At 48.3% G+C, this 21,362-nt stretch overlaps 1 protein-coding gene across 6 annotated transcripts in view; it reads left to right on the plus strand.

The window, feature by feature from the left end:
• Positions 1-5,073, plus strand: part of AK8 (adenylate kinase 8) — a 133,369-nt gene extending 128,296 nt beyond the window's left edge. For all 6 annotated transcript variants that reach the window (XM_082468207.1, XM_082468209.1, XM_082468208.1 and 3 more), the window contains 2 exons: positions 3,477-3,557; positions 4,738-5,073. In XM_082468207.1, coding sequence (XP_082324333.1) covers positions 3,477-3,557; positions 4,738-4,975 — 319 coding nt within the window. In that variant the 3' untranslated portion in view covers positions 4,976-5,073. The remainder of the gene's footprint in view (positions 1-3,476; positions 3,558-4,737) is intronic.
• Positions 5,074-21,362: the final 16,289 nt, after the last annotated feature.

Consider the following 21,362-nt stretch of genomic DNA (forward strand, 5'->3'; position numbering starts at 1 on the left):
GGCACATGGGCTTAGTTGCTCCACGGCATGTGGGATCTTCCCGGCCCAGGGCTTGAACCCATGTCCTCTGCATTGGCAGGTGGATTCTTAACCACTGTGTTACCAGGGAAGCCCGGGAGACGCTGGTCTTGAAGAAGAGCATTTGGCTCACATTTGACTCTTTTTTTTTTTTTTTTTTTTTTAATTTACACGTTTTCCAGAAGCAAGTGGCATTGGAGAGACTAGATGTAGTAGATGGCCTTTGGATAACAATTGCAGGAAACCCAGCTCAAACTGGTTTATGCAAAAGAGATTTATGTATTCATGTCGGGGAAACATTGAGGGGCGTTTGGCTTCAGGTACAGCTTGATCCAGGGCCCCAAACAGTGTCTCTCACCATCTCTCTGCTCTCTCGGGGTGGGCTTTATTCTCAGGTAGGCTGTCTCTGAGTGCAGGCCCCAGGCAACCCCAGGCTCCTGTGCCAACAGCTTAGCAGCCCCAGAAAAAGTGAAGCTCCTTTCTCTCTGGCAAGCCTTGGGGCAGCCTCTCACTGGCCTGGCTTGGATCAGTCTGCACCCTGACCCAACTCCTGTGGCCAGGAGGAGCTGGCACTCAAATTGGCCACACCTGGGCCTCCCTCAGGCCCAGCCCCACAGCCCAGGGATGAGATAACTCCAAACAAGTCACAGGGATAAGTGGGCATTGGGGTGGCTCCCCAGAGGGGCTCAGGAAAATCGCCAGGAAGCAGTGAGTGTGAGGACAGAGTGTGGCATCTGGGGCGGCCCAGCTCTGCCACCTCCTCACAGTCGGCCGTGGCCGCATCCTTCATTGCCCTGTGAAACTCGGACCAGTGACTCCTAACCATTTTTAAGAACCAGGACCCTTTTGAGAATCTGTTGTGAAACATGGATCTATCCCCTCCCAAAAATGACACGTACTCCATAGTTTGTGTCTAATTTCCAGGGGTCACAGGACCTTCAAGAGTGCCTGGCCCAGGTGTTCTCCAAGGCAGCGGATTCCAGGCACTGGGTGGTGGGGAGGGGGGAATACTGGGCGCCCTCCAATGTCTGCTGAATCAGCATTTCTGGGCCAGGGTGTTGGCATCCAGCAGGGTCACAGTCTCCCAAGGGGATTCTGATGCACCTGGTCCCTGGGAATTAGGGAAACGTTGATCCCTTCCAACCCTGGAATTTAGCATCATTCTCAACTCTACCAGTTGGTTGAGTTTTTTGGCTGGGATGGAGGAAAGTCAGGCAGGAGGCAGAGAGAGTATATAAATAGAGCACTAGAATGGTGTACCACTTATTCACTTATTCCTTCCTTTCCTGAGTGCTTCCCGGGTGTCAGGACACTGGCTGGGGGCTGGTCATTGCTCTGGCCCTAAGGGTGGCACCTGGGCCCAAGAGGCTGGTCCAGGGCCCATGGGGACCAATGTGCCACTGGACCCACTAAAGCTTGGCCTCTTGGCGGCCTGATCAACACATCTGGTGAATTCCTGGGATGCCGGTGAAGGCTTCTTGTTCACTAACTTAGGAGGAGACAGAGGATCCATCCTAAAAAGACTCCCAAGGCGGGAAATCGCTGAGTACGTTTTTCTTACACTTAGAGGTGCTTTTCGCCTGAATTTCTTACTCGGAAGTGACATGAACAAGGTGTTGGGTGCAGTGAGGCTGTCACCGCTACTGCTGTCCCGGATGTTGTCCCCACTGGAAGTTGCATCAGTCACGGGATGCTGACGTCCGAGATGACAACTCTGTTGAATGTCCTGTCTCAGTCCCATACGATGGGTTGGTAAACACAGGGCCTCACTGCAGAGCCTGGCACACAGCAGACACTCAATAAACACAGGCATGAATTAATTAAAGTAATGAATAAACAGTAAGTGAGCCATAGAATATTCCAGAACTTATTTTTTTAAAAAACAAACTGAGATAGTTTGATGCCAGAAGACAGGCCCTGGATTAGATCTGTGGGGAAGAGCCAGAACACTTGGTCCTTCACCCCGACCCGCTTCCCCCAGCCAGACCCCAGCCAGAGTGGTGGCACCTCCCACCGGTTCCATTTGCCTCCCGACTGACACGGGGCGGTAACGCTTTGTGGGAGGGCCTGTCTTACACAGAGTGAGGTGCTGAGCAGTACCCCTGGCCTCCACCCACTAGATGCCAGTAGCACTCCCCCGCGCCCCCTGTTGTGACAGCCACAAACATGTTGCCAGATAGCTTCTCAGGGCAAAATCAGCCCTGATTGAGAAACTCCCTCCTCAGGTTTTATACAAAGAAAGGCTTCCCAAGGACAGATATCGTATTGTATCTCTTATATGTGGAATCTAAAAAAAATGGTACAAATGAACTTATTTGCAAAACAGAAATAGAGTTGCAGATGTAGGAAACAAACGTATGGTTACCAGCAGGGAAAGGAGGGGAGGCACAAATTGGGAGTTTGGGATTGACATATACACACTACTCTATATAAAATAAATAACTAATAAGGACCTACTGTATAGCACAGGGAACTCTTCTCAATACTCTGTAATGACCTATATGGGAAAAGAATCTAAAAAAGAATAGATATATGTATAACTGATTGACTTTGCTGTACAGCAGAAAGTAACACAACACTGTAAATCAACTCTACTCCAATAAAAATTAAAAAAGGAAAAAGAAAGAAAGACTTCCACCGCCAAAGAGGGAGGGGATTAGACCATTTGAACTAGGGGTTCAGGAGATGGTTTCTCAGGCAGGCCCAGGCGGAGTCCTGAGTTATCAGAAGCGAGGGCTGTGTCTTTTCTGCTGGGACTATTGATTTCGAGGGTCCTGCTCCCTTGGGTCCAGGACTCCTCTGTGAAAGAGAAAGTGAGGAAGCTGAGGCCAGCAGCCCTGCCTCTCTAAGGGGGGGCGCAGGCAGCCAGGGAGCCCGGACCCTTGGGAAGGGACTCCAGTAAGAAATGTGATTCAATCTCTACACTGGCTGCCGTGTCTGAGCGCCCGGGACGCATAAGCCCTGCACTAAGCTTGTCACATGCTTCATTTCCTTACATCTTCAACACCAGCAACTATCACTGGACCCATTTTGCTGGTGAGGAAACTGAGTCTGAGAGAGGCTGTGTTAGTGGCCCAAGGTCACCCAGCAGGTCCATGGTGGAGGTGAGGTTCTAACCCAAGTCTGTGTGACTCCAGAGAACACGCTGTCCTGCCACAAGGATGGGGCATCTGCTCCCCGAAGCTCACCTGAGTGATGCCCCCCCCAGAGAGTCCCCCCTACCCCCGGGAATGATGGGCGCTGGGCGCCGTCCCTGAATCAGGGTGCGGAGAGCTTCCACGGCAGGGAGGCCCCGCCTGCATCTTTCCCTGGTGGCCGTCCAGAGCCTGATACCCCGAGCCCTGAGTGATGGCCACCGAGGCTCCACCCGCTCTCGGGGGCTGATGCCCACCCTGGTCTCGGACGAGTCCAGCCTGCGGTTCCCTCCAGCTGACCGTGGTGCTTGATCTTCCTCGTAGGGTGTTTTTCCTGAATGTGCCATTCGATTCCATCATTGAGCGGCTGACCCTGAGAAGAACCGACCCTGTCACAGGAGAAAGGTTTGTGCCAGGCTCCCAGTGGGCAGCCCTCTGAGGGCTCCAGGGGCCACGCCCCACCAGGGACCCCCCCTCTCCATGTAGCTGACCGATGCCAGGGCGGGGCTGCTCCAGGGATGACGCCAGTGACGACTGACAGAAGACTCTAGAAAGGGGGTTCCCCCAGCTAGCTCCTCTGCGCTTTCTGTCGGCCCTCTTTTCCTGGAAGAGCAGCAAGAAAATTAATGTCCGGGGCTCTACAGCAGTTGTTGAAATGTTTGCCGGCTCTGTCCTGGGCTTGGCTCTGACCCCAGCGTGTGAAATGGCGCTCCAGGCCTCCGCTGTCACCACAGTACGTCCCAGACGTGGTTGCTGTACAGACGCGTCCCCTCGGGAACCAGTTCACCTCTGAGCCCTCCCACAGCTACGGGGGTAAATCCTGAGTTTTATTCTGCATCTGACCACGTACAATCACTGTGTTGGTGTTGAAATACAATTTATAGTCTCTGTGATTGCAAAGAGGTAGAAGCTTCGATCTTCCTAATCAAGGCCCTGTTTCTTGGTCACCAGACCACGTTTCTCAGTAGGGAGTGACGAGGGGCACGAAGGAAATACCAGGATTTTCCTAAACTATAAGTCTGATCTGTCGCCTTGCTGCTGGGGGACATCTTTTCTCTGACCTGTGTCAAGTACAATGACCTTCACGCTGCCATGCACCTGGGGTCTCTGCAACAGTGACGGTGGCACTTCCTGTCATCTCTGCTCACACTTGGTGTTATAATGTCCCATCCCTCATCAGACTGTGAGCTCCATAAAGCCAGAGGCAACTGCCTTGCCTGCCACTGCATTGTCAATAGCAAATGTGTGCCGGGCATACATAGCAGCTGATAAATATTGTTTGGAAGGAAGAAGAGAAGAAAGAAGAAAGGAAGGGAATGACAGAAAGAAAGGGATTTGGCCCTCGGTATATTACTATATTCTGTCCTATTATTGATCTGCATTCTTCTCTCCTGGGCAGGGCCTAGGCTTTGGGTCTCTCTGCGGCTCCCGGGCCCAGCTGAGGGTGTGCACACAGCTGGTGCAGAGTAAATGTTTGGTGGCAGTGCTGATGGTGACCGGCTTGCTTGGCAGTAGGACAGAGGGCCCCTCTCTCCCCTGTCCTCTGAGCTGGACCAGGGGTCACCTGCTTCCCCTCCTCTCGCAGGTACCACCTCATGTACAAGCCACCTCCAACCACGGAAATCCAGGCCCGTCTCCTGCAGAGCCCAAAGGATTCCGAAGAGCAGATCAAGCTCAGAACGGACCTGTTCTACAGGAATTCCGCTGAGCTGGAGGAGTTCTATGGGCGGGCCATCACCGTCAATGGGGACCAGGACCTGTACACGGTCTTTGAATACATAGAGAGTGGGATCATTAATCCCCTGCCCAGGAAAGTTCCCTGATGGGTTAAGAGCAAGCAGCGTCCCCCAGGGAAACAAAGTTACTCCTTCTCCCCGACCTTCTGGAAACTCAGCCAAGCCAATAAAGAGTGCTGAGTGCAGTCTCGTGTGTCCTGAAGGTGGGGTGGCAGGAAGGTTGCCTCGTTTGGGGGTCTGGGAGCACAGGACAGGCAAAGTCCAGGAAAGCAGTCAAGTATAGCGCCACGGACCAGGTCAGACCTGGGATGCGGTGTGGCTCCAGCATCAATGTGCTGTGCACCCTGGGATTGTCAGCCGATCCTCGGAGCCCCTCGTTTCTCACAACTAAAATGGGGTAATGACAGTCCCTGCCTCACGGGGTTGCTTTGGGACTAAATGGGATGATGCTGGTAAAGCGCTCAGCACAGAGCCTGGCACAGGCTGTGCTCTCAGCAAATGTAGTTTTACCAAAGCCACTGTCTCTAGAGCAGCCTGTCCGGTAGAACTCTCTGGAATGAGGGTCATGCTCTCCGACCGTCCAGCACGGCACGAGCTGCAGGTGGCTGCTGAGCACGGGGAACATGGCCACTGCGAATGAGAAGATGTTTTTAAAATTGTCAAAAAAAAAAATTGTCCTTAATTTTCACTAATTTAAATGTAAATGGGGACTTCCCTGGTGGTCCAATGGTTAAGACTCCATGCTTCCAATGCAGGGGGCCTGGGTTCAATCCCTGCCTGGGGAACTAAGATCCCACATGCCAAGCGGTGTGGCCAAAAAAAAAAAAATTCAATATTTCCTTGGTAATTGAAATTGATCTGTGGGAAAAATAAATTTGCTTTAAAAAAAAAAAAACGTAGGGACTTCCCTGGCGGCGCAGTGGTTAAGAATCCACCTGCCAATGCAGGGGACACGGGTTCGAGCCCTCGTCTGGGAAGATCCCACATGCCACAGAGCAACTAAGCCCATGAGCCACAACTACTGAGCCTGCGCTCTAGAGCCCGCAAGCCACAACTACTGAGCCCATGTGCCACAATTACTGAAGCCCGCGTGCCTAGAGCCCGTGCTCCGCAACAAGAGAAGCCACTGCAATGAGAAGCCCACGCACTGCAACGAAGACCCAATGCAGCCAAAAATAAATAAATTAAATAAGTTTATATAAAAGAAAAAAATGTAAATGGCCACATGTGGTGAGTGGTTGTCATGTCAGGGCAGCTCTAGACACACTTAGCTGTTTCTTGAGACTTGCTGGAGCCCCTCGGAAGGCCTGCCTTCACCTCCCACCGAAATAGCCCCTCTGGGTCCCCCAGAGCCCACAGAAGCAGGAGGAGATCCTGGAGGGACCGGACAGTGACATCCTAGGCTGACAGAGCTCTGGATCCTCTTTCATGAGCCCCCTCCCCCCACCCAGTTATTTTTTTTACCTCATTAGAAAGATACTTGGGTGATTCCCTCCATCGACAGAAGAGAACACTAAAGCCGCAGAGGGTGAGTGATTTGCCTGAGGTCACCCGGATCCATGGCACACCCGAACCCAGTGCTCTGGTGCTCTCTGCCTGCGGGCCTCAGCAGGCCAGGCCAGCCTGGGCCCAAGACTCCAGCCTCTGGGCTCTGGGCAGCTCGGGGACTCCAGGCCTAATGGCTAAAGCCCCTTCCAGCCTGGAGCAGCCCAGAGTCCCTCCAGCAAAGATCTGACCCTGGCGCTGGCCACAGTAGCCAGTGACGTGCCAGCCGGCAGCTGGGGTCCTTGGAGCCAGGCCTCCGGGCCTGCCCTCCTGCCTCTGCCCCGCCACCTCAGACTGAGCCCCGGGCCTGCCCTCCTGCCTCTGCCCCGCCACCTCAGACTGAGCCCCGGGCCTGCCCTCGCACCTCCCGGGGCTGGGCCCTCTCTCCAGAGGCAGCATCCTGGCCTGTGCACCTCCCCCTGCCTCGTGGCTCAGCCCCCCGACTCTCTCTCTCCTCACCCTGCACAGGCACCGGGTGCCACCTCCTGAAACTCCATCAGGGCCTCCCGTGCCCAGGCCCCACCTCCCCCCAACCCCTACAGGGAAAACAGCAACTACCCTGAAAGTCCCCTGACAACGGACTCCTGCCCATTAAGCCTCCTCAGGCCCTGGGAGGCCCCGGGAGAAGTCCCAGGTACAGACCACAGGGCCAGGTTGCTGTGATGAAACTCTGCCCACTTGTCCCCGGCACCCCCTGATTGCAGGAGACAAAAGCGGGGAGGTGGCCAGCACAGGCCTGCCTACCCCTCTGCGTGTCATTCCGGGTACCAGAGAATGTGGTTTCACTTTACTCAGTGAAATACCATTTAGATGTAGATCTTTAGCCAAGGACATCGTCAAACACTCATTTACTTAGTTCACATAGCAAGGCTTACTTTGTGGACGAACTCCTCTCTGGACTGCCCACACCTTTACCCCTCCTCTCCCTCCACCTGCCCCACCCCGTTAGAGCAGCTGTGCCAGCTCTGTGCCCCCTTTGTGAGGCAGGTGATGTCCCCGCCAAGAGTGTAGGTCCCCATGCTGCTGTGTGACCTTGGGCAAGTTGCTTCACCCCTCTGGATCCTTGTAAAATGAGAACAAGTAGTCACTGCCTCCTAGGCAATACTAAGCCCATATTGTGGGATGAAGTGATGAATACATACACCAAGGCTGAAAATAGGGCACATAGTACATGCTCAATAAATGCAGCCCTTCTCAATCACATTCTCACAGCTCCCCTTGAGGTCAGTGCTGTTTTTATCCCTAGATGAGGAAACGGGGGCTCAGAGGAGTCAAATAACTTGTGAAAGGCTGTGCGTGGTGAGTGGCAACAGGGGTCGGGACCTGAGTCACTCGCTGGTCCCAGAAATCCACGTGATGACCGGCGCGGCACCTGCTTCTCCCTCCGTCGCCGTCGGGGTTGCCAAGGGCCCTGCCTTTACCCTGGAGGAGCTCGTCCCCGCCGCGTCCCGGCGTCCCGAAGCCCCTGGCATCCTGGATGCCCCGCGGCGGGGCCTTGGTTGGGCTCCGCGCCGCCCTGGACGCGGGGACGGCGCGGGCTTCATTGAGATGCGCTCCGGCGCGCGGTCCCGGGCGCGCCCTTCGGGAGTGCGGTGGCCCTGCCGCGCCGCCGGGTTGGCCCAACACGCTCCCGCTCGTGTAGATAGCTCCCCCGGAAACGACGAGCAAATGGTATTCATCTCACCCCCGCGACGCACAGCCCCTCCCGCTGCTTTGCATAGCAAAGCTTCCCCGCTCCGGGGTCGCAGGCTGCCGGGACAAATTAGGCTCTTCTAATTGGAGCCCTCAGCTCCAGGTCGCGGCCTAATTGGGAGGCCTGGCTGGAGTGTATTAGCATCCGGTTCCAGCCGCAGTGATCCTGGCTGGGGGCTTCCTGGCCCAGGAGAGGCAAAGTCCGTGGCTGGAGGGCAAATGTGTTAATTTCCAGATCAGCCGCTGTGCTTGAAGTTAACCACTGAGGTCTGATTAAGGTAACTTGCAGGAGAACAATCGCTGATGCTGTCTGGCATCATTAAAGCAGCTCCCTCGTTCATTTCCAACCTCTTTCATCATGTTGTCACCACAAACTCTTTTCCCACCCGACACCCTGGCTCACGTGTGTGTTTGTTCGGCCCCGTCCCTTCCCTACTCCCCACCAGTGGGAAATCCAGACGGTACAGAGGCTCCTTTGGGGTGTCTGCCTGTCCCCACCCTGCAGGCTGCACAGGTGTTTCTCCTGTGGGACCTGCACCTGACTGCTGCTGATGAGACCAGGGTTACACCTGTACTCTGAGCTGGCCAATCAGCTCCTCTCTCCCAGGAATTTGGAAAGAGAACTGCGGGCAGCTGGTCACTCTTCTTGCGGCTTGGAGGAAGGAGAGGATGTCGGGGTCTGTCTGGCCTGTGCGTAGGAGAGCAGTGCAAGTTTGTCTGGAAGAACCGAGAGAGAAGCAGACACGTGTCCGCCCCATTCATTCAACAGGTATTTACTGACTGCCTGCTGTGCCGGGCACTGGGGACGTAACAGAGGAAAAAAAGGACAAAATCTCTGCCCTTATGAGGCTTACATTTTACAAAGAAGATGACAGGAACGAGAGAGAAAAAGAGACCACCTAATTTCTGATGGTTCCTGAGACCCATCCCTGACCCTGGGTCCCATGAAACAGCCCCGCACCCTCCCAGCCAGCTCCGCTTTTTTGCCTAGAGGGTCAGACAGGGTTCCTGGGAACAGGGGCATGGTTAGGACTAGTCTGGAGGTGTGCCCAGGGCTAGGGGAGCTGGTGACAGGGAATTTAAATGTGGCCAGGACTCACAGGAGAGCCCCTAGGGCAGGTGAAGGTGGCCTGGGGGCTGACTTCTGAGCCACATGAGAGTTCAGAGGCATGAGAAAAAGTGACGTATTAGTTGATCATGGAATATGCTGCCATTAAAAAATTGAAATATCATTATAAATAGTTTTTATTATTAAAATGTTACTTATAAAAAACTCAATACCTCTGAAACCCATCGCTTGGGAAGTAAAACTCCCATCCTTGCCACGATAAAACCCTCCCTTATTTGTCATTCACTAGAGATAACCAAATTTAAAAGTTTGAAGGGATGGATGGATGGATGCATGGCCAGATGGATGAACGGACGGGTGGATAGATAGGTGGGTATGAGTACACCAATGAGACTGTATTGTATATACTGCCCTGTTACCTACTTTTGTAAAGAATTGTGGTAAGAACACTTAACATGCGGTCTACCCTCTTACATTTTTCAGTGTACCGTATAGTATTAACTCCAGGCTCACTGCTGTAAGCAGCTCTCCAGAATTTATTCATCTCACATAACTAAAACTCTATACCTAGGGAACAGCAGCTCTGCAACCACCCCACCTCCACCAGCCCCTGGCAACCACCAGTCTTCTCTCTGCTTCTATGAGTTTTGACTATTTCACTGTTTTGTTTTTTTTTTGGCCACGCCGAGCAGCTCGCAATATCTCAGTTCCCCTACCAGGGATTGAACCCAGGCCACGGCAATGAAGACCCAGAATCCTAACCACCTGACCACCATGGAACACCTGAGTTTGACTATTTCAGATCCTGCCTATAAGTGAAATCATGCAGTGTTTGTCCTCTGTAACTGGTTGATTTCACTGAGCATAATGTCCTCGAAGTACATCCATGTTGTCACATAAGGCACCTTTCCTTAGCAAAGCAGTTTCCTGATTTTTTTTTTTCACCAGCAATCCAGGGCCATCAAATAAGCTACTGACCTACCAATCTGGTCATTCCTTCCCCAAGGCAAGAGGGCTGAGCTCTGCTCACAGCCGTCACTTCTGGTCAACTGTAGGCTGGTTTTTAGTGATACCCATGTGGTGAAGTCCAGTTTTTCCTGTTAAGCTCTTGTTGCCTTTGCAAATCTTTTCCACCTGATCCCTGGTGGAGGTTGGAATGACAACACTGACGTGTAATTTACATGTAAATAGCCAGCGGATCACTAACTGAGCTACTCTCAGAAACAGCAGACCCTCCAGTGATCTCCAGGCGGAGAGGAAGAACAAACAGGGACCTGCTCACAGGCCCAGGTATGAGGTGCTGTGCGTTGAACCTGCTGCCTGGGATTTATGGGGAGGTTGAAAGGCACATGTGCCAGCATTAGGGTGTCATTCACAGTGACAACTTTATGTGCTCTTTACAAAGCCACGAGAGCTTGGAGATCATCGTGTGTGATGGAGGAAGGTGCATGAATATAAACTTTCTAGCCATATCAACTTTATTGAGATATAATTCCCATATCGTAGAATTCATCCATTTAAAGTATATAACTTAACTGGTTTTTAGTGTATTCACACAGTCGTGCGACCATTCTTACTAATTTTAGAACATTTTGTTACCCCCTAAAGAACCCCTGTACCCATTAGCCATCACTCCCCATCCCCCCGACGTCTAGCTGTTAGCAACCAGTAATCTACTGTCTGTCTCTCTGGATTTGCCTGCTCTGGTCATTGCATATAATTGGAATCATACAATATGTGGCCTTCTGTGACTGTCTTCTTAAAATGTTACTTATGCACTTATGCATCTTATGCACTTAGCATAAGATTTTCAGGTCCATCCGTGTTGTAGGATATCAGTACTTCTTTCCTTTTTACTGAGGAAAAATATTCCATTGTAGGGATGTCCCATGTTTTATTTATCCATTCATCAGCTGATGGGCATTTGTGAGTTGTTTTTACTCTTCAGCTGTTACGGAAAACACTGCTATGAACATTTGTGAACAAGTTTTTGTGTGGACACATGTTTTCATTTCTTTAGGTGTATACACAGGAGTGGAATTGCTGGGTCGTATGGTAACTCTGTGTTTAACCTTTTGAAGAACTGCTGGATTGTTTTCTGCACGTTTTTACATCTCCATCAGCAGTGTCTGAAGGCTCCAATTCCTCTCTGTTCTTGCCAACACTTGTTATTATCTGTCTTTATAGCCATCCCAGTGTGTGTGAAGTGGTATCTCATGGTGGTTTTAATTTGCATTTCCCTGATGGCTGATGAAGTTGAGCATCTTTTCATGTGCTTGTTGGCCATTTGTATGTCTTCATTTGAGAAGTGTCTATTCAGGCCTCCTGCCCATTTGAAAATTGAGTTTTTCATCTTTTTATTATTGAGCTATGAGTTCTTATATAGCCTAGATACAAGTCCCTTATCAGGCATATGATTTGCAAATATTGTCTCCCATTCTGTGGGTTGTCTTTTCACTTTCTTGATGGTATTGTTTGTAGTGCAAAAGTTTTAAACTTTGATGGAGTCCAATTTATCTATTTTTTTCTTTTGTCACTTGTGGTTTTGGTGTCACACCTAAGAAGACTTTGCCTAATCCAAAGTACGTACATTTACTCCTATATTTTCTCCTCTAAGAGTTTCTTAGTTTTAGCTCTCACGTTTAAGTGTATAGTCCATTGTGAGTTCATTTTTCTGTATGGTGTGAGGATGGGGTCCAACTTCATTCTTCTACATGTAGATATTTTAGCCACTTTGAAGAATGTAATTTTGTATTCAAGCAGCCTTCTGGGAGAGGCACTCTCTCAGTATGTGAAAAGCATCTGGAACACTTGCTAAAATGAAAATCCTGGGCTCCATCCCTGGAGGTTCTGATTCAGCAAGTTCAGGGTGGGGCCTGGGGGGCTGTTTTTCCAGCAAACATCCTATTATTGATCTGTGTCTGTGGACCTGAGCTCCGAGGATCACTGCCTGGTTGTTGTGGAGGATCCTTGTGGTCAGAACATGGAAATTCAAAAGTAACTGGAGACGTCCGTCCCTGGCAACGTGGCTGACTAGATATCCTGGTGACCCTTCTTAAAACAAACCCCTACAGATTCTGAATGAAGTATGAAAAAACCTCTAAAATTATAACTGAGCTGGCAAGAAAAATAAAAAATATACAGAGACCAAAAATGATAAGAACGTACAAATCCAGAGAGATAGGAGAGAGCTGACCCCAGAGCAGCCCGGGAAGTATCTGCTGACCCCTAGTGGCCCAGGGCTTCAGCTGAAATGGTCTCTGCATGGAGACTGGAGGAAAAACGCAGAGTCCCTACAGGTAGAAATAGAGCCGGGAAGAAAGACTAGCAATAGGCTTTTTTAAATAAATAAATTTATTTATTTATTTATTTTTGGCTGTGTTGGGTCTTCGTTTCTGTGCGCAGGCTTTCTCTAGTTGCGGCGAGCGGGGGCTACTCTTCATCGCGGTACGCGGGCTTCTCATTGTCGTGGCTTCTCTTGTTGTGGAGCACAGGCTCTACACGCGCAGGCTCAGTAGTTGTGGCTCACGGGCTTAGTTGCTCCGCGGCATGTGGGATCTTCCCAGACCAGGGCTCGAACCCGTGTCCTCTGCATTGGCAGGCAGATTCTTAACCACTGCGCCACCAGGGAAGCCCAGCAATACGTTTAATTAAACAGGATTGCTGTCCAGAATATGCAAAGAACACCTCAATATTACCAAAATACAAGCAACCAACTAGAAAAGTGAAAACAGACATGACCAGATATTTCACAGAAGGAAACATGAATGATCAGTTAACTACAGTAGATGGAAAATGCTTAACCTTGTTAGTAATCAGAGAAATGCAGATTAGGGTCACGGTGAGAGCTGCCTGCACACCCACCACCAGCGTTTAACAAGACATCACCAAATGTTGGAGAGAAGTTGGAGAAACTGGAATTCTCCTGCAGTGCTGGTGGGAGGGAGCATTGGGTTTTAACCATTTGGAAAACCGTGAAGCAATTATCTACTAATGCTACACGTGTCTGCCCCTCGACCTGGCAATTCCTCTCCTAGTATTGCCAAGAGAAATGCGTGCATATGTACACAAACGTGTTAAAAGCAGTTGTGTTTGTATTAGCCCTAAACTGGAAACAACGTGTTCATCAGTCGTGGCATATTCGTATACTTAAATGTTCCATGACACTGAAACAAACTCCTGATAAATACCCCAATATGGGTGAGTCTCACAGCCAGACCTAGAAGACTCTATGTATGATTCGATTTAGATGAAGTTCAAGAACAGATGAAACAAATCCCTGTTAATAGAAATCAGAAATAATTGTCACCTCTGAGCAGACCATTGCATGAGGAGGGGCACAAGGAACCTTTTGTGGGTTGTAAATGTTCTCTATCAGTCTGGGTGGTAGTTACGCTCAAATCTTAAGCCATACACTTAATTGGATATGTTATGTGTTCATTTAAAAGCTGAATGCATTTGAGAGAGGCTTAAATAGCAGCACACACATGACTGAAAACTATGAAGCGGGCATTTTACAGAAGGAAACATGAATAGCCAACTACATACATGAAAAAAGCTCGAACTTTTTAGTAACCAGGGATACGCATACTGTACTGGGATAGGGTTACACGCCCCCAGACTGGCAGTAATTTAACTAGCAGTTCCTAATGTTGAATGTGAAGCAGTGGGAGCTCATACAGACTGCCGGCGGGGGTGGGAAGGTTACCGGCTTTGGAAAGATCAGGGTCACCTGGTAGAGCGAAGCTGTGGTGCGTCTGGACCGGCAGCAATGAGAGGCTGCAGGTGAGTTAACAAGTGCATTAGCATCACCTGGGGAGCTTGTGCAGCCTGGAGGTTCTACGAGCCTCCCTCCTGCTGCCCGACAGATGCTCGCCTTCTCGGGTGCAGCCAGGCGTGGGCACACTCTGAAAACAGTTTCGCATTATCAGGCACACATATCTTGCTACCAGCCTGAGTATGAAGCTGAAATGCAAAGAAGGGCAGAGCTGAGGGAATCAGAGAACTGGGGACTCAGACCTGGGGCTGGATGGAGTCACCCCTGACACCTGGCCTCCCCTGGGTGTCCCGGGAGACTCTTGGAGGCACCTGTCTTGAAAGATCACCCCACACTTCTAACACTGGTACGTGTACCGCAGCCTGGACCTGCCATCGACCCCACTCTGCAGCCTCCTGAATTTCTCAGTAAACGAGCCAGAGCCGTCTGCCAGTCCTAGGAGGCCTAGCAGGCACCTTTGTCTCTCGGTGGGAGGAGGTAAAGGCGCAGCGACTTCCTCTTTACCTCAAAGGGAATGTCACGCCCCAGCCCACTGGACCCGCACAACTTCCCTCATGTGGCAGCACCCGCAGGCAGGATGCTCAACTCCTTCCAGGCACACAGATGCCCACATACCAGGAGTTGCCACTTCTTGTTTACCAAGTCGTTAGGATGCTGCCATCTGTGTCACAGACCAGCGTTAAGTTTTGTGGAATCAAAGTCAAATGTCTTCGGATTATACTGTGAAGAGCAGAGGAGTGTCAGGGGAGGAGGGAAGAAATTAAGACTCAAGGGAAGACACCAATTTATTTTATTTATTTTTTTAAATTATTATTTATTTTATGTATTTATTTTTGGCTGCGTTGGGTCTTTGTTGCTGTGCGCGGGCTTTCTCTAGTTGTGGTGAGCGGGAGCCACTGTTCGTTGTGGTGCGCGGGCTTCTCATTGCAGAAGACACCAGTTTATAAACATATAACTAGCTGATTTAGTTATTGAACATCAAAATGCCCTAATGCATGTAGGTAACCAGCGAGTGGGTACTAAGTTGTAGTGTTTAACTCTATTTATGGAACTAGAGCTACAGTAGTTGCACATCATCCTAGTTTCAGTAAACAGCAGGTGTTTGTGTCAGTGGTTTCACTGAGCTTACTTTGACGTACTGTTTTTCATAATTTTTGATCAGGTTCATGCTGACACTCTGTTCTTTTCTAATCCTTGGTTAGACTTGGTCTGACATTTTGTTGTTCATAATTTTTTATCAGTACCTCCTACGGCTGCCCCCTACCGAGTATCTAGTATTGATTAGTCGCATCTTTTAGCTTTCCTCTGTGATGTGACGTTAAGTTTACTTTCCCCACAGGAGGGAGCAGACCTGGGACCAGACAGTGAATGTGAACTTCAGTATCTCCTAGGTGAACACAAACTACTGTCGATCCTCTTCTCCGATGGATGCTGAAAATAATGCATCTGCCTCATCAATATGGAACATATCAATCACCAGAGCTATGCTGGTCTGTTCTAGTGAAGATGTTACATCTGGCAGGGGTTCGTTTAGAGCAGCCCACTGTCATCTGCTGTGACAAGGTGGCTTTGCTGTGACCAGCTGGCTTTGCACCAGACAGGGGTGAGATGGAGACCACCGCCACCCCAATCTTTAAGTCTTTGAGGGTGACATTCACCCTAATAATCCTGCCAAAGTTACAGTGTTGCTTCTGACCTATGGTCTAGGCTGGTGACAGCAGTTTCAGGGCTTCTGCTGGGCCCTTCCCCACAGGTCAGAGAACCAACGCTAAGTAAAACCATCCCGAATACGAACTCCAGCTTTGGGGAAATGACCACAGCTTGGGTTTTCAAGCCCATTTTTGGTTAAAATCCAACAACACCCTTACTGTCCGCCCGTCTCTCACCCATAGGAACCGCCTGGTACAGGGTCCTGCCCACCAAGGCTCTGATGGCCGCTCTAGCCGGCCCGTGGTGGTCATTCCGTTTCCTGTTCTTTACCAGCCCAGGGCAACCACTAGGGGCCGGGATCCCAGCATCGTTGACCCTAGGAAGGCCGATTCCTGCGCAGCAGCTCTCACTGTCAACCTGGCCTAAGGGCAGCTGCCACCAGGCTTCTCACTGACTCAGTGCCCACACCTCGGCTTTAGCCAGAGGACGGCCCTGGTCTCTCCTGGGAAATGTGGTCGGCTGGGGGGCTCTGTGGCCTCGCACAGCCTGTCTCATGCGCCCCTCTCATCCTCACGCTGCAGGTCTCGTCCTCAGTCCCCTGAGGGCGGCTTCAGGGCCCAAGCTTCGATGAGCCGTCCATCGCCACACAGGACTGTCTCCAGAGGTCCTCGTCCGAGCCACACAGAGTGCTCCCCACCAGTGCGCTCCCCTCTCCAGCCTCTGTTCCCCCTCCTGGCCCCAAACGCCCTGGTTCCTGCCCGCAGGTCCTGCAGCTCCTTGGTGAGTAGGCAGTGTCCTCCCCACGTGGGTGAGGCTGAAATTCACCCTAGTCACGGACCTGGAGGGAATGCAGGGAGTGAGGGTGGGTCTTGAAGAGGGAAAATATCATCCCGTGAGGCTCCAGGTCTTGGCTGGTCCCCAGGCAGTCAGAGCTACTCTCCTTTATCAAGTGGGCGAGAATGAATCTGCTGGCCGACGGGATTCCAGGGAATCTGGGGATTCAGTATCTTCAGGACCCCATCCCAGATCTCAGCGTCCTGATTGGGAACTTCATTTTAGTCCAGATCTTCTTGGCTTTGCATTCAGGGCCCTTTGAGCTCCCAGGACGTTCCAGCAGCCCTGAGGTGCCCATTGCTAACTGATTGGCATGTGAACCGATTCCAGGATCCCATCTTGAGGGGTTGCTTCCTGGGCTACTTTTAGGAAAAAGTACCAATTCGCCTTTAAGTCCCCCAGCAAAGCAGACCATGATTTAAGGACCCTGGTGCAAGTAGTTTATTTAGGAGGTGATCCAAAGAAGCACAGGTGAAGAAGTGAGGAAAGTGAGGCAGAGAAGGGGGGCAGCCTTAAAGTGGTGGGTTAACAGCAGGTTACTGTTATGAGAAACTGGCTCAATCACACGAGGGAGGCCTGGGCAACTGTAGAACGCTGGTTGGAGAACTGCGACGCTGACCCCCAGTTCCCTGTGGCTCCACTGAGGGTGGGCCCTGGGGTGTTAGCTTCCCCACACCTTTGGGTCATGGCCGAGCCAGCCACCTTGTGCTGGAGGAAGGCCTCGGGCAGAGATACAGATCTCAAGGCAGGAAGCTAAGCTGCCAGTCCTCAGATTGCTGGAGAATGGTTACTGCAGTGGCTGATAAACTCAGGGAAGCAAAGAGGATGAGAGGATAAATACTAATCTTAAAAGCAGCCAGAGGAAAAACAAGACAGTACACATGAGGGAAAATAAAACAATGGAGACCAGAAATCAATGGAACTAGATTTTTAATGTGCTGGGGTGTGGGGGGAGGGGGCAGAATATGTATATATAATTTCCACTATATCCTGTGAAAATATTCTCCAGAGATGAGAGCAGAAAAAAGAAAAATGAATCAATGCATATAAACCATTTTCTAAAAAAATAGTTACATTTATTAGATAAACAAAAGCTAAGAACCTTTGTCCCCAGCAGAGCTGTACTATTGTAAATGCTAAGGGAAGTCTTAGCATCATTAGAATGAAACCAAATGGGAACGTGGATCTACAGGAAGGAATAGGAACACCAGTGCTATGAACTGAAGGCTTGTGTCCCTCAAAATTCCTGTGTTGAAGCCCTAACCCCCAGTGTGATGGTATTTGAAGATGGGGCGTTCGGAAGGCGAATAAGATTAGATGCGGCCATGAAGGTGGGGCCCTCAAGAGATTAGTGCCCTTATCAGAAGAGACCCCAGGGATCTTGCTCTCTCTCCCTACTCACCCATAAGGAAAAAGTCACGTGAACTGTGTGTGAGATGGTGGCCACCTACAAGCCACGAGAAGAGGTCTCAAAATGAGGCCTTGCTGGCACCTTGATCTTGGACTTGCCAGCCTCTAGAACTATGAGAAATAAATTTCTGTTGTTTAAGCCACTCAATCTGTGGTATTTTGTTATGGCTGCCTGAGCTAAGACAAGTGACTGTTTAAAACAAAATATGTTGGGCTTATAATGTATGTAAAAGGAAAATACATGACAATGACAGCATGAAGGCTAGGGACATAAATGGAATAGCAACTACTTTTTTTTTTTTTTTAAATTGAAGTATAGTTGATTTACAATGTTGTATTAGTTTCAGGTGTACAGCAAAGTGATTCAGTTATGCATACATATATATGTTTTTTTCAGATTCTTTTCCCTTATAGGTTATTACAAAATATTGAGTATATTTCCCTGTGCTGTATGGTAGGTCCTTGTTGATTATCTATTTTATATATAGTAGTGTGTATATGTTAATTCTAAACTCTGAATTTATCCCTCCCCGTTTCCCCTTTAGTAACCATAAATTTGTTTTCTATGTCTATGGGTCTATTTCTGTTTTGTATATAAGTTCATTTGTACTTTTTTTTTAGATTGCACATATAAGCGATATGATATTTGTCTTTCTCTAACTTACTTCACTTAGTATGATAATCTCTAGGTCCATTCATGTTGCTGCAAATGGCATTATTTCATTCTTTTTTATGGCTGAGTGGCATTCCATTGTATAGATATACCACATCTTCTTTACCCATTCATTTGTTGATGGACATTTAGGTTGCTTCCATGTCTTGGTTATTGTAAATAGTGCTGCAATGAACAATGGGGTGCATGTATCTTTTCAAATTATGGTTTTCTCCAGGTATATGCCCAGGAGTGGGATTGCTGGATCATATGGTAGCTCTGTGTTTAGTCTTTAAAAGAATCTCCATATTGTTCTCCATAGAGCCTGCACCAATTTACATTCCCACCAATAGTGTAGGAGGGTTCCCTTTTCTCCACACCCTCTTCAGCATTTATTATTTGTAGACTTTTTGATGATGGCCATTCTGACTGGTGTGAGGTGATAGATACAAATCATTGTAGTTTTGATTTGCATTTTCTAATAGCGATGTTGAGCATATTTTCACATGGCCTTTGGGCATCTGTATGTCTTCTTTGGAGAAATGTCTATTTAGATCTTCTGCCTATTTTTTGTTTGTTTTTTTGATATTGAGCTGTATGAACCATTTGTATATTCTGGAGATTAATCCCTTGTCGGTTGCATCATTGCAAATATTTTCTCCCATTCTGTAGGCTGTTTTTTTGTTTCGTTTATGGTTTCTTTGCTGTGCAAAAGGTTTTAAGTTTAATTGGGCCCCATTTATTTTTGTTTTTATTTCCATTACTCTAGGAGACAGATCCAAAAGGATATTGCTGTGTTCTGCCTGTGTTTTCCTCTAGGAGTTTTATAGTATCTGGTCTTACATTTAGGTCTTTAATCCATTTTGAGCTTATTTTTGTGTGTGGTTTCAGAGAATGTTCTAATTTCATTCTTTTACATGTAGCTGTCCAGTTTTCCCAGCACCACTTATTGAAAAGACTCTTTTCTCCATTATATATTCTTGCCTCCTTTGTCATAGATTGACCATAGGTGTGTGGGTTTATTTCTGGGTTTTCTATCCTGTTCCACTGATCTATATTTCTGTTTTTGTGTCACTACCATACTTTTTTGATTACTGTGGCTTTTTAGTATAGTCTGAAGTCAGGGAGCCTTGTTCCTCCAGCTCTGTTTTTCTTTCTCAAGATTGCTTTGGCTATTTGGAGTCTTTTGCGTTTCCATGCAAGTTGAAAAATTTTTTTTTGTTCCAGTTCTGTGAAAAATGCCATTGGTAATTTGATAGGGATTGCACTGAATCTGTAGATTGGCTTGGGTAGTGTAGTCATTTTGACAATATTGATTCTTCCAATGCAATGGAATGTCAACTACTTTTTGATTAGTGCTTGCATGGTATACTTTTCCATTCTTTAAAACTTTCTGTATCCTTATATTTTATATTTATCACTTTTAACATTAAAAAAAAATCAGTCTGACAGATATTGAAAACAAACTTGTGGTTACCAAAGGGGAAACGTGGGGCAGGGAAGGGATAAATCAGGAGCTTAGGATTAACATACACACACCACTATATATAAGATGGATAACCAACAAGGACCTACTGTATAGCACAGGGAACTCTATTCAATATTCTGATAACCTATGAGAAAAGAATCTGAAAAAGAATGAATATAGTACATGTATAACTGAATCACTTTGCTGTACACCTGAAACTAACACAACATTGTAAATCAACTATAACCCAATAAAATTCAAAAAATTAGTCTGACAATCTTTGCTTTAATAGTTTACATTTAATATAATTACTGCTCTATTTCAGTGTAAAAGTCCATTATCCTTTTGCTTTTCATTTTCCCAGCCTATTCTATGTTTATTTTTTTTCTTGCCTTTTGAGTTATTTTCAAAATGTTCTAGTTTTCCCCCTCAGCTTAATTAAAAGACCCTTTGCTCTTCAAGCATTTACCATAGAGAAAACTTTACTTACCAGTGTCTAATATGGATTAGTTTTACTTGCTCCTAGACAGGACCAGGACTTACAGAACTGAGCACTCCTGACTTGCAGGCATGTGTTTTATTTAAGAACCTCAGGATGTTCTGTTTCACACAGTCACAGCTTTGCCCTCCTGCCTCCCCTTCTTAGTGCCCTTGAGTTCCACCTGACACCACCCTTTAGAATTTCCCTTGGTGTGGGTCTGTTGTGAAGCATTATTTTCCATTCTTATTCGTCTGAAAATGTCTTTCATTCTTAAAGGACTTTTTTTGCCAAGCTCAAAATCTGAGGTTGGAAATTATTCTCTCAGCCCCCAGAAGGCACCTTTTCACTGCCTTCTCATTTTCACCATTTCCATTGAGAAGTCGTCTTTAAGTCTTATTACTGCTTTTTTTTAAAAAAGTAACTTGTCTTTTTTCTTTGCTTAGTTTTTTCTCTTTGATTCTTCAGCAGTTTTATTACTGTATGTTGAGGCGTGTTATTCATTTTCTTTATCCTGTTTGGTGTTTGTCTAGCTTTTCTGGTTGCTCTCAGCAGGAGGATTTGTCTGAATCACAGGTTTATTGTTGCTGAAATCCGGCAACGAGCACTTCATTTAAGTACTCACCAGATACTATTTAACTGACATTGTTAACTATATGTGGTCTAATAGCCTACTGAAGCTCTTTTATTTCCCCTTACGATCCTCAGACTTGTTCTGGAATAAACCACTGAAGGCATACTGAATTGCTTTCGAGGTCCTTGCTAATGGCCATTTCTTGCACAATTCTTTCCCTTCTCCTCTGCTTGTGCCTGCGCATTACTTACCTTTGCTGGTGCTGGTCAGGACAAAAGAGGTTTCTAAGCTTTGCTACAGACCAGGTGAAAATATGCACACGATA

This window comes from Balaenoptera physalus, assembly GCF_965194825.1.
Source record: "Balaenoptera physalus genome assembly, chromosome: 7".
Lineage (NCBI taxonomy): Eukaryota > Metazoa > Chordata > Mammalia > Artiodactyla > Balaenopteridae > Balaenoptera > Balaenoptera physalus.